We start from the raw sequence: 13,021 nt of genomic DNA on the forward strand, positions 1-13,021 counted from the left end.
TGTAAATGTTACTGTTGTGTTACTCAGAACTCTGTTTAGGGTAAATGATCCGCAGTGAAACAAATGGAATAACCCCCACAGCCATTCCTTTGTTGTCGGACAACAGCTGCGGCGCTCATTCTTGCTGCCATAACTGCTGCCTGTTTGAATAAAAACATCTCTCCAATTGTTTAATTGCCATTGGAAACTCTGAATCATACCAATAGAAAAGGGGGTCAGGCTGGGGACCGTTAAGGGCAGAAAATCAGTGCTTCATCCAGTGATGGTCTCCAGGGATCACCCTCAAAGCTTCTCTTGGAAGTTGATGTCTTAATTTTACTTTCCTTGTTCATCTGGGCTGTAACTCTATTTGACTTCAGTGTTTCTTCAATACAAGAGAGTTTAGGGACTCTTCTTGCATTTGCAAATCACACACTGCGATACAATCTCTGGGAGTTGGTTGCTCATGTTTGGAAGCTGCTAAGATTTTTTGCACAAATCTGGAGCAGACTGTCAGTTACCGTTAGGTCTTTACTGCTGTTGCATCTTACTGTAAGAATGAGTGAAGTGTTACTGCTTTTTGTGCTGCAAGAATAACTCGAGGTGATGTCAGAGGTTTGATGTAAGAGGCAGCGAGCTCCAAGTTTTCTTTGCCTGGGACTAGAGTAAAAACCTGCATCCCAAACTGCTTGTAAGGGGATGTCCTGTATTGCCAGATGAGATAGGACTCGCCCCTCTTGAACGAGAAGACTGATGACAGAATGAGTTGCAGGAGAGACTCTTAATTCAGTTACAGAATTTGTGTTTGCATTTTTTTAATTCTTAATGCATTTGAAATGTAACTGTTGAGTTCATCTGGTGTTGGAAATGCCATTGCTTAGAATATCCTGAGTTGGAAGGGATTTACAAGGATCAAGTCCAACTCATGACTCCACATGGGGCAGCCTAAGAGGTAAGCCTGTGAGTCAATCTCAGTTCTGCATTGAGAGATGCGAAATAAGAAGCAGTGTATAACTTTGCTCGCATTCTTTCAACATTCTTTCATTCTGGAAGTAAACATCATGATTTTTTTTTTCAGTGGAACAAAGCCTCCTTCCTTTCGCCCCATCTCTTCTCCCCAGGGTTCTCAGGTTTGGATTAGCTAGGTTAGCAACACGAGCAAGGTTGATGGTGGTAGGGCAGTGTGTGAGATGGTGGCCAGAGAGACGTGAGAACAGCAGAGGAGTGTCAGGACTTGGAGCTTTGAGTATCCTGCTACCAAACTTGTAAGAATTCCTTATTGTCTTTCTCCAGAACTCTCCCTGTGCAGTACGTTCTTCTGTGAGCCCACATGCTGGAAGTTTCGCCTCTTGCTGCAGTTTTCTATATAGATAGAACTGAGCTTGACGTGGAGTTAGAGTTGGGACTTGCAGTTCACACAGTTAAAAATTGATAAAGTTTTGAGCAGCTGAAAACAGCTTCATAAAGTGCTAGGTAAACCTAATCACAGCAGCCTTGTCAAATCTTCTGTAGTTTTGAAATAGGAACATTAATTTCTAAAAAAGTGCAGCTGAGACTTTGAATAAAAGCTGAACTACGATTGTGAATGTCCTTTGGGTTTGTTACTGAAGAGGTGAGCCAGGGATAGAGAATGTCCTACTGATGTTGCAGTTTGAGTAACTGAAAATAGAATAAGGTTCAAAAAGATGCGCTTAAAAGGTCAGAAAGTAAAGTTAATTAGTCAACGCTCTCAGACAGCATTCTCCAGAGCTGAAGTCAAGCTGAAACAGTTGCTGTGTTCTCATACTGTTAACAGTGAGCTCTTAAGTTTTTGGAAAATTATCATTAATGTGTTGAAGAAGCTGCTTCTTTAGATCCTGGTGGAAGGAAGTACTCTGATTTGCAGAAAATTGTACTTATTTAAAAATTGCCTTTTTGAGACGTCTTGCCATGAGAAACATGAAATTCTGACTGCCTTCAGAGCTTTGTTTTGTAATGGAAACTCCATTATACAGATACACATGCATGATGAAATGTGACTTGTAACGTTGTTTTGTGACATGACAAATTTTGCATAAGGTATTCGTTTGGTTGTGACTAGATTTTCATTTTTCTTGGCATGAAGGTGGGATAAATGTAATTAGCAAAGAAAGTCATTTGAATCTAGCATTAAGCATTTCCAAATGAATAAGCAAATTGACCTTGACTAAGAGCTTCACAGCTCAGAAGCTTGTTACCATTATTGATGCTATTCAGCCGTGCAGAAATACTTTAGGCTTCTGATTGCTGCGCTCCAATTCCTTCATCAGCACTGTGACTTCTGCAGTTTGATCTCTGAATAAAGAAGAAAAACTGCTATGAATGTGCCAGCATGTTTGAGTAACAGTGAAGGATAAAGTGTTGTGTGCAGGCTTAGGCTGTCATGAGCAATACAAAAGAAGTGAAAATATTTTCCTTACTGTATAATTGTATATAACTGCAGTTAGGATTCATAGGTAGTGATGGTGCATAGGGAAGTATTTTTAACTGTTGGGAAACGTGCTGAGATCTGCCATTTTTCAGTGGGTAAGAATTTGCTAGCGAAATTGTGAGCACTGTAGTAACTGCTATAAATATATATTTTATCTTACAGGCTGGTAACCAGCACATATATCAGCCTGTGGGTAAACCAGGTAAGCACGAAGTTCGTATAATGTTATCTTGAATCCTTGGTTACACGTCTTTGAGCACTAATAGTGAGCAAATGCCAAGATTTCCAAACAAGGGGGTAGTTTCGGTTATGGATAATTGCACAAAGGTGTTCTGGTCTGAAATTCCCCACGCAGTCCCCAGAGATTAGTCAGCAAATCCAAGGAAGTGTTTCAGCAGTCAGGAACTGTCTAGACGAGGCTGAATCACATTGTAGGGCTCCAGCGTGCATGGAGTTCTGACATGCAAAACACAGATTGAGACTGAAACTTCAGGTGTCTAAGTGAGTCACAGCTGGGATTTCAGCCAGGAAGCATCATAGGATATCCCAAGGTGGAAGGGACCGATAAAGATCATCAAATCCAACTCCTGGCACCACACAGGACCACCCAAAAATCAGACCATGTGTCTGAGAGCATTGTCCAAACACTCCTTGAACTCCGGCAGCATGTGGGGCATTCATTGTGGTGCAGAGTAGTACAAAGCTCCTCTAGGTGTAGGCTGGGCGTACTGAGTTAGTAGGACTGAGCAGTAATCTCACTAGGAGAGATTACTTATCAAAGTACCTTGCTAAAACTCATTGATGGATGAGTTCCACATAACACCTTTTTGTCTCTGCTTTTCCTGAGTAGAAACAACGCATAGCTAGTACGAACAATGGATCTTCTGTGCAACACACCTCCTCTACCATTACAGTAAAGCAGGCATAGCCTTTGTAATGTTGACAGACCGCAGTGATTTGTGTACATGTGATATGTTGCTGCTCTGACATGCCACTTGTTTTGCTAACCAGATCATGCAGCTCCACCAAAGAAGCCCCCTCGCCCTGGAGCCCCCCACTTGGGCAGCCTTGCGAGCCTGAACAGCCCTGTGGACAGCTACAACGAAGGCGTGAAGGTACGGTGCTCAGTGACACAAAACACATTTCAGGAAATAAAACATTACCCTGTAGGCATAGTTCAGCTCAAATAGAGACCACAGAAAGCAGAAGTGACTGAACTTCCCAAGTAAACGTTGTGCTATGAACATGTGGTGGGAACTGGGAAATTAACTGCTCTGCCCCGTGTCCTCTGTGAGTGATTCAGCGTGTTCCTCACCCAGAACTTTCTTAGGCAAGCTTATTGTAGTTTGAGGAGCATATGATGTCTCTCACATAGTTCTGCTCAGAGGAAGGAGCACAGAGCACACTCAAGATCCCCATACTCAGAAAGCTGCTGTTGCAGCACCTAGACTCCTAAAGCCCTGCTGGCTGTAGGGAGTAAGAACAGAGGAAAAACACTTTCTGACCCTAACTGGCTTTCTGATTTGTTGTCTCATCTCCAGTAAATAGGCAATAAATCCAGAAATTAATCTTCAAGGAGTTCTCTAGCAGAGAGGCTGCAGGGTGCTGTGAAGCTGTGTCTGCTGTTACAGCTGGTGTCAATAGGACTCGTCCTTAGTGTGCCAGTCACATTTAAAGTGATGCACCCAGGTTTTGTTCCCTGCCTTTGGGATTCCTTTACTGTTCTAATCTTAAGGAGATAGAAATATGAGTGACCTCAGGGCCTCCTGAGTGGAACCACGGAAGCTGTTTCTGTCATTAGCTGTTTTTAGCAGGTAGATACAGTAGTGGTTGGGGCTTCTGTGCCAGTAGCACTCTTAACAAAAATGCAGCTGATAAATACTCATAGCAGTTCTGTTGCCTGTAACAAAGAACTGGATTCCACATCGTGGTAGGAACAGATACAGTGGTAGGTGACACTTAGTTTAGGTGATTTAAGAAAATACAGACAGTGTCCATGTCCTCAGGCCGTGAAGTTCACAACTTGCATCACAGCAGCGTGTTCAGCACAGATCAGTCCTTCAGCCACTGCCTATCTCACTCGTGCTCTCTTTTTTTGGAGATCATCTGAGTTGTTAAGAATCAGCACTGGCAAGTTCAAGCAGGATTATTTATTGCAAACCAGTGCATTTCAAGCTGCCAAGCCTCAGATAATATGAAAAAGCAGCAACAGATGTGTTACTGAACATGGCTACTCTAAAATTTCCTTTCTAACTACTGGTATTAGGACATGAAGATGTTTTCTGAAATACATCCCTTTGACAACAAACAAACCTGAGCAACCAAAGTCATCAGTGTGAGCAAGATTTATGTACTGAATAACTTCTTGGGAAGTGGAGAAGAAGTTCTGATTTTGTCCTACTTTTCTGTCAAGAATTTTCTGAAATTGGATGGTCTTACACCCTGTCAAGAAAACAGCTCATTAATTCTTAATAGGTTGTAGTTTTGTTAGTGTCTGCAGACTAACTGAAGATGCTTCTGGGGTTCATTTCAGACTCTATTCTCTCTTTTCTGGGAGAAAAATGAAAATCAGAGGTTTTGATCTGGCTACCTTCAGGGAGCTGTAGGGCACCAAGAAGAAGGTAGTGCAGTGTTACCTGCTGAGGCCACACAAAGAAAACCCTGAAATGAAAGCTTGCAGTAATGTTGATGTTAGCTGTAAGAACAGGACGTTGATGTCTATACTCTGAAATTTTGGGGTCTGGCCATAGGAATTTATTAGGTTGAATAGAATGCATCTAGGGTGGATTCTTAGTAGCTCTTAACCATGAGTGTGGCTGGTCATCAGTTGCAAGGGCTGCACAGTTACATGACTTCATATTTCCAATTGTGACAGATCCCTAATGTTGTATAGGGAGCAGAGTTTCACAGGACACCTTTCCCACTGTTGCAGAGGCCCGTTGCTCCACTCACCCCTTTGCTCCTTGCCAGACTGGCTTGCTCCTGTCAAGCTTTGCATGATCTCTTCCCCATGTGTTCAGTAAAACGTTAGCATGGGTGCATGGCAAACACTTCCACTTTTACGCGGGTGCACAGCAGTTGTCAGCACATGGTGCTTCAACAAATGGACCATGAGCTAACCCAAACGACTGCGGATACTGTTGAGGGTGCGTTTTTGTTGCAGGCTTTTTAACTGGTCTCTTATTGCTACACATGTTTTGGTTTGTTGTTTTGTGGGGTTTTTTTTCCTACTGAGTTTTATTAATATTGTTTTTCTTTTTTCCCTTCTTTTGGTAAATTTCTTTAACCTTCCCCCACATTCTGCTCAACAATAGCCATGGAGGGTAAGCAGTGCGTGAGCGTGTGTGCGCGCCCCATTCCAAAATGTCTTTGCATGCAACTTTGCGAGATGACTCTCCTAACTTCTTGATTGCTGAAACCAATTAGAATCACGGCCCTTCCCTGCTGATCGCAGCAATTGCAATGTTCCTTCTCCTAAGGTATTTTCCAATCAATGTGACAGATTGAATCTCTGTAACAGTTGTCAGTAACCAATCGGTGAAATGCAAAAAGTGGGAAACTCTGCACCAAATCCTGCACTCTTTCCTTAGACAGAATCTCATCCAAGTACTTTGTGCTTTCAACTGTGTAGAGTCTCGACTGCTTCCAGTGAAGTGTCTCTGCAGCAGGGACCAGTTATGGGAACCCATGGTTATTGCATCTGTGGGGCTGTGATGCTGTGAGCCCAGCCCAGATCTTTAGGGCCACTGTGTGACCAATAAGGCAATGGGCAATTTCTTAATCCTCCTCTCCCCCAAGCGATTGCTTGGGCATGGCATGCAGTGGTAGTGGAGAAAGCAACTTCCTGGAACAAGGGACATGACACCCCGCTGTCTTGCAATAGAATTTGTCCATCAGTAGTGAACCATTTTGGTACGACAAGTATTCCATACTCCTTTCTCAACTTTTCTTTGCTGTGGGAGTTGCACTGGGAGCTCTTCAGAGAATTTTTGGTAGACTCTTCAGAGTCATTCAGAGATCAGGCTGTCAGGAAGCCTGAAGGAAACCATGAGCAAATGTGCTCAGCGGGCGTGGGGTGGCAGTTTCTGGTGATCTCTGCAGGCTGGGAGGTTGCTGAGCCCCATCTGCTGGGCACAGGAGGCTCAACAATCTGTCTCTGCTTCCAGATCAAGCCACAGGAAATCAGCCCTCCTCCTACGGCCAACCTGGACCGCTCCAATGACAAAGTCTATGAGAATGTAACCGGGCTGGTGAAAGCTGTCATAGAGATGTCCAGTAAAATACAGCCAGCTCCGCCGGAGGAGTACGTGCCCATGGTAAAGGTAGGGATGCCATTTTGAACATGGTTTCATCTTTCTCATGAATGACAAAGTTCTTATTAACAGGAAGTTGTGCAACATTGCTGCATTTTGCTTATAAAAGGAACTTTTATAATCCACCCTTTGGCATTTTGTTTTGATGCTGTGAAACAGGGAATTGTGGGTGGGGTCCCTCACTACATGAAGGACATTGAGGCCCTGGAGTGTGTGCAGAGAATGGCAGCAAAGCTGTGAGGGATCTGGAGCACAAGTCTCACGGGGAGCAGCTGAGGGAACTGGGATTGTTTAGTCTGGAGGAGATTTGAAGGCATCATTGCTCTCTGCAGTTGCCTGAAAGGAGGCTGTGGTGAGGTGAGGATCAGCCTCTTCTAGATCACGGGGATAGGACAAGAAGTAACAGTTAAGTTGCGCCAGGAGAGGTTCGGGTTGAGTGTTAGGAAAAATGCCTTCTCAGAAAGAGTGGTAGTACATTGGAACAGGCTGCCCAGGGAGGTGGTGGAGTCACCATCCCTAGAAGTGTTCAAGAAACGTGGAGATGTGGCACTGAGGGGCACAGTGAACATGGTGGTGAGGGGTCAGTGTTTGGACTAGATGATCTTAGTAGTCCTTTCCAGCCTTTGTGATTGTGTGATTCAAAGTCACTCAGCAACATTGCTTTAACTCCATTCATGCCGAGTTTTTATTAGTTCAGAATGCTTACATATTCTGATGTATGTCGTCAGTGTATGTGAGAGGGGCGACTGAATCAAGGCCGAGATGTCCTGTTGGGTTGTCCTGTGTCTGTTATTTCCTTACTTACTCATTTTTCTCCTTAGGAGGTTGGCTTGGCGCTGAGAACCTTGCTAGCAACAGTGGATGAGTCGCTGCCAGTGCTTCCTGCAAGCACCCACAGAGAGGTGGGTACAGCCCCACTCATCTCTGCAGTTTGAGCTGGCCTCAGCCAGGTGGATGCGTTCGGGCTCTCTTTGTTTGCACACACGTATATTTGTGTTCAGTAAACACTGTGAACTCTTAATTATAATTTTTGATTAATTTAATATCATTAGAATCTCGTTGCTGTGTGGATGTAGGTTTTTGTTGCCTCGAGTCAAAATGCTCAGACTGGATGAGGGAGCATACAACGTGTACATACCAGAATTTTAAATAAAAATTGTCAGTAGTACTTACATGAACCCAGTGTTGTAATGCAGGGAGACCATCTGGGTGTTAGTACAACTCCAGTTTTCCATGAAATACATCTTGCACACAAAGTCATTAAATGTGTGGATAATTGAACATGTTGTGGTGCAGCTGAATGAGAAAATAGCCTGTAGTAACCTCATTTGGAATAAGAAATGACTGCGATCTTTCAGTGTAGTTGACAAGAGTTGGGAATAAACCTGTTTTCCTCCAAAGCCTTGAATGACTGTAGTAATGAGAAGGCCAGAGAATTATGAAGCGCTGTCTTAGAGAATCATACCACCTTCAGCTGTATTGCTCTATTAATAACTTGTACCTGCTTTAATTCTAATAATAGCAATGGCAGTAAAGGTGATGGTAATAGGAACCTGGAAACCCAGCACAACATGTTAACAGTTAAACTTGAGTTAAAACTTGGTGATGTGGTCTGGTTGGCGACAGGTGGCTCTGTAGCTACCGAGGCAGCTTTTGGTGTCTGAGTACAAAGTGTCACCAGCCCACGTGCTGACTCCAGCTTGAAGGGAACCTCTCAGGCTGGTCAGGTTTCATGGAGGTGATGTTCTTCCTTGGGGCGGGAAACAGTGCTACCAACCTGTGTGGCTGACCCACTCTTGTTGTTCCAGATTGAGATGGCCCAGAAACTGCTGAACTCTGACCTGGCTGAGCTCATTAACAAGATGAAGCTGGCTCAGCAGTATGTCATGACCAGCCTGCAGCAGGAGTACAAGAAGCAAATGCTGACAGCCGCTCACGCTCTGGCAGTGGATGCCAAGAACTTGCTGGATGTCATCGATCAAGCCAGGCTGAAAATGATCAGCCAGTCGAGGCCGCACTAAGCACCAAGGGAAGAGTTTCATCTGTCTGTTGTAGAATTCTGCTTGCGAAAGGATTAGTTCACCTTCCACCAGCAGTGAGGATTAACCCAGTGTGGTCCTGGCATTCCAGCGCCTCTTGCTTCAGCGGCCCTGACTGACAGCTGTTGGTTCTCTCCCATTACAAAAGGTTAACCACGTTTTTTTTCTCACAAAGCCAAGCTGGCCTGGGATTCAGAAAGCAGCTGTATCACCGGATGAAGTTTGTACAGACGTCCTTGGGAAATGACGGCTTTGGAGCAGCGCGGTTCGTTCCATCGCATGGGCCGTGTTCAGCCCAGAGCTGGGGTGGAGTTTTGGAGCCGGAACTGTTGGAGCAGCAGAGCGGAGCGAGATATTGTGAAGAATTCTGGGAAACCTCAGGGCTGAGAATTCTTGCCCACAGTGTATGAACTATCCAGACTGGAATTTTTTTTATTAGAACACTTACGTCGCAATATGCTAATCACAATTTACAGAGAAAGAAAATAAAAAGCTATATTTTCAAGACGTCAGTCATTTCGAGACAAACTAAAGCCCTCTTCATCTTCCTGCCTTTTACTTTTATGTGAATGTGTGACGCCTTTGGTTGGAACTAGCTGTAGGACACAACGGAAAACTCTTCTTTTTCACCAGAATAACGTGCCAGTTCTTTTGTAGCAATGTTGTTTTCCTTGGAAGCGAAAATGCTGCTTTGTACCAGAGCAACTCAGAGCTGCACTTAAGAGGAGTCCTGTAACCATTCATGTCCCCCGTTTTTATATAATTTATAAAGACAGATTAAAGCCATGTTGAATATTTTAAACCCCCTGTAGTTAACTAACCCATCCTTTTGTCTGTCTTGCCTGGGAGGAGTTACGGTAGAGCAGTGTAATTAGATTTTCCTTGGTTTTCCAATTATGCCATCTGTTCTGTTAAAATAAAAACCACACTCCCTTTTTGCTGTTGAGGGATATAAATTATTCTCAGGAAGAATATAATGAACTGTACAGTTACTTTGACCTATTAAAAAGGTGTTACCAGTGAAATTCTGACTGTATTTTTGTGTACACACACACTGCAGAAGCAATGGTGAGTTCCGCTTTATCTGTTGCTGTCAAGAATTCACTTGAGGAACAGCCATGAGCATCCAAGAAATCCAAGGTAAGTCATCTTCAGAAGGCAATTTCCTCTTAATTATAGAGCACAGGAACAAGGCAGGTGCTGTTACCAGCTGCACAAGTCATTGGATATCTCTGCTAGTTTTTACAACTCTGAAATTATTTTAAAGTTTGCTTGGATGGTGGCAGCCACGTGGTTTTAGGGGTTATCATGGAAGCTCTCAGCAGCAGTGGAGGTGTACAGACTGCTGCCACTGAGGTGCCTTCCAACACCCAATGGGCTTCAGCTCTCCACAGAGGCAGGGCAGTGCAGAGCATTTCCACCACTACTTCAAACATGGACCAAAACTCCCTCTTCTACTCCTTTCAGTACTTTACTGGAATATTAAATGAAAATTGTGCAGTTTCTTATATGCACTTGAATACAACCCTTACATTGGCTCAGGTGCTCTGTTCAGGAGTAAAGTCATGTTTTAATTATTACTACCCTATGTAACTTGCACCATTTTCCACACCTGTGCTTCAAAGCAGCATGTTTTCAGCAATGTTCCTTGATTTTCTTTTCCTGGAAAAGCAAAGACTGCACACCCCATGAGCTTCAATTTAGGGAAGGTTTAGGTTGGATGTCAGGGGGAAGTTCTTTACAGAGGGAGTGGTGAGGTGTTGGAACAGGCTGCCCAGAAAGGTTGCGGATGCCCTGGAGGTGTTCAAGGCCAGCTTGGATGGGGCCCTGGGCAGCCTGGTCTGGTATTAAATGGGGAGGTTGGGGCTCTGTGATCCTTGCAGTCCCTTCAACCCTGACCGTTCTGTGATTCTGTGTAACATCCAGGGTTGGGTAGGCTGCAAGTCAAAAGCCCAGAGCACTTTAAGACTTTCCCTCTGCTTTTTAAATTACAGCTACTCCATCCCAGCCCAACAAGGGCATTCAGCAAAAGATTTCTGCCTTTCCCCAAGCCCAGAGCTCAATTGCTGTCCTCTGAAACATAACCCTGCTGCTCCCACCAGGTTAAGCAAGCACATTCTGTGATGGAAGCCATGCTGCTGCAGAGCACAGACTGAGGTTGTTCCAGTTTCACCAAGATGTTACAGCCTCATTGCAGTATAACAAAGCATCAGCACTTTCGCTAAACCCAACCATGTCCCTTCCCACTGTGGTAACATCTTCACCTTTGTCCACACTCTGAAAGTAGGAGCTATTGTTACTCACACCTGCCAGTGCTGAGGATGGGGACAAGCTGTAAAACCCCACATGACCATACACTGACAGCCAGTCTTGTCACTAGAGGTAATGCAGCTGTTCTTCAGAAGCGTTAATTTAAGAGACAAAAATACAGTTAAATGTTCTTTATTACAGGCAGTTACAAAACTACTTAGTCAAAAAGACCAAAGCCCATGTCATCATCAGATTCCTCTGATTCTTCTTTCTTTTCTTCTTCTTTCTTCTCCTCGGCTGGAAAATAAAAAGGTGGTCAGAAACTTCCCATTTCCATCAATTCATGGAGTCACACTATCAAAGACTTCACATTCAGAGACTAACATCAAGGAGCACAACCTGAGCAACCCTACCAAGTCCCATCTCATGGCCCAGTGAAAGCAGTGCTACCAGGGAAATGGCACCGCACCTTCACCAGTCTATGAAACCCGAGAAGTTCTACAGAGCAGGCTCACTTTGTGAGCATCAGTGACATCCTCACACATGAGACAGCAGCAGTGCTGTCCACTGATTCAGAGTGCGACCAATGCACAGAGAAAGAGGATCTGGGGGTGCCAGCGGCGTGCCTAGGTGGCCAAGAAGGCCAACGGCATCCTTGGCTCGTCACACAAACGGCACAGCCAGTAGGAGGCGACCGTCCCTCCGTTCTCAGCTCCGGCGCTCAGCGCACTTACCGGGAGCAGCACCACCGCCCGCCGGCGCGGCACCACCCGCAGGAGCAGCCGCAGCCGGAGCTCCGCCACCGGCTCCTACGTTGCAGATGAGGCTTCCGATGTCGATGTTGGCCAGAGCCTGGGGAGGACGAACACCGGCGAGACCTCGTTACCACGGGGCTCGCCCGCCCGCAGCACAGCGCCGAAGCAGCCGCAACCTTCTCCCCTCGTTGCCACCTACCTTAGCGAAGAGGCCCGGCCAGAACGGCTCCACGTTCACTCCCGCCGCCTTGATGAGGGCGTTAATCTTATCCTCCTGCCACACAGAGAGCGGGGCTGAGGGCCAGCCATGCCTCCCCCGCACCGCCGGCCATGCCGCGGCCCCGCCGCCATCTTGTGGCGGAGGCCCCCGGGCCGCGCACTCACCGTGACGGTGACTTCGTCGTCGTGGAGGATGAGGGCGGAGTAGATGCACGCGAGCTCGGAGACGGAGGCCATGGTGGGGGCGCGGTGCCAGTCGCCGGGGGAGAACGGCCTTAGCTTCAGCTGAAGGACGCAGCACCTTGTCACGCCGGGGACGAAAGGGAAGACGCGCCACCGGGGGGGGCTTTATAAGGGTGCCATCAGCCAGTCGCGATCCGCGAGCCGGGGCGCTGTCCAACCCGCGAGCATTGGGGGCGGGCCCGAAAGGAGAGCTCCGCCAATCGCAGCTCGGCGGGGAGTGATGGGAGATGACGGCGGCATTACCTCAGCGGCGCTCCCTGGGCGGCCGTGCGCGGCGCTGTGGGGCTCTCACCTGTCTCGTCTTTTCTGACTTTTTTTTTCTTTCTATTCCTTCCTAGACAGATCCCACACTGATCGTATCGACGTATGTGAAGGAAAGAATTGAGGAATGACTCCCCTGTGCAAAAGGAAGCACGGAGAGCTAGAGCTTGGTAATGCAGCAGGATCACATTCAGCCTTAATTGGAGCTGAATACCTCACAAGGGTTTTACTCCATCTGAAGATACTACCAGCTTCAGAATAGCAAAACAATGCACATGCACTGCTCAAAATAAAACATTAAGACCTGACATCTGAGCAAACTTAGGCTTTGATTGGTAAAGATGTTAATTAAAGGAGATGTGTTGTCAGCCTTGCTTCACGGCTGTCAGGCTGCATCTACTGAGTGATGCTGATGAGACTTACCTGCAGGGGCTCAGAATTAAGTTATAGTGAAAGCAAACCACTATAGATATGTACACACATGTATATCTACATACCTACATCTGTACGTGT

The 13,021-nt window shown here is 45.8% G+C and overlaps 2 protein-coding genes across 7 annotated transcripts in view; one reads left to right on the plus strand and one right to left on the minus strand.

Moving 5' to 3' along the window:
- The window catches only part of PTK2 (protein tyrosine kinase 2), a 195,935-nt gene extending 186,130 nt beyond the window's left edge, over positions 1-9,805 (plus strand). For 5 of the 6 annotated variants that reach the window (XM_042809085.1, XM_042809084.1, XM_042809082.1 and 2 more), the window contains 6 exons: positions 2,591-2,630; positions 3,440-3,543; positions 5,743-5,751; positions 6,595-6,750; positions 7,563-7,643; positions 8,550-9,805. In XM_042809085.1, coding sequence (XP_042665019.1) covers positions 2,591-2,630; positions 3,440-3,543; positions 5,743-5,751; positions 6,595-6,750; positions 7,563-7,643; positions 8,550-8,762 — 603 coding nt within the window. In that variant the 3' untranslated portion in view covers positions 8,763-9,805. The remainder of the gene's footprint in view (positions 1-2,590; positions 2,631-3,439; positions 3,544-5,742; positions 5,752-6,594; positions 6,751-7,562; positions 7,644-8,549) is intronic. The other variant, XM_042809083.1, reaches the window with a different exon arrangement.
- A 1,401-nt stretch (positions 9,806-11,206) lies between these two features.
- On the minus strand, positions 11,207-12,346 carry RPLP1 (ribosomal protein lateral stalk subunit P1). Its single transcript, XM_042808898.1, has 4 exons — positions 12,170-12,346; positions 11,985-12,059; positions 11,765-11,882; positions 11,207-11,327 (listed from the first exon to the last, which is right to left on the minus strand). Exons 1-4 carry the CDS (start codon positions 12,239-12,241, stop codon positions 11,248-11,250), a joined length of 345 nt encoding a protein of 114 aa, XP_042664832.1. The 5' UTR covers positions 12,242-12,346; the 3' UTR covers positions 11,207-11,247.
- Positions 12,347-13,021: the final 675 nt, after the last annotated feature.

The sequence above is a fragment of the Centrocercus urophasianus genome, unplaced genomic scaffold (assembly GCF_019232065.1).
Source record: "Centrocercus urophasianus isolate 14NV4802_14NV808 unplaced genomic scaffold, USGS_Curo_1.0 seq_11, whole genome shotgun sequence".
In the NCBI taxonomy this organism is placed as follows: Eukaryota; Metazoa; Chordata; class Aves; order Galliformes; family Phasianidae; genus Centrocercus; species Centrocercus urophasianus.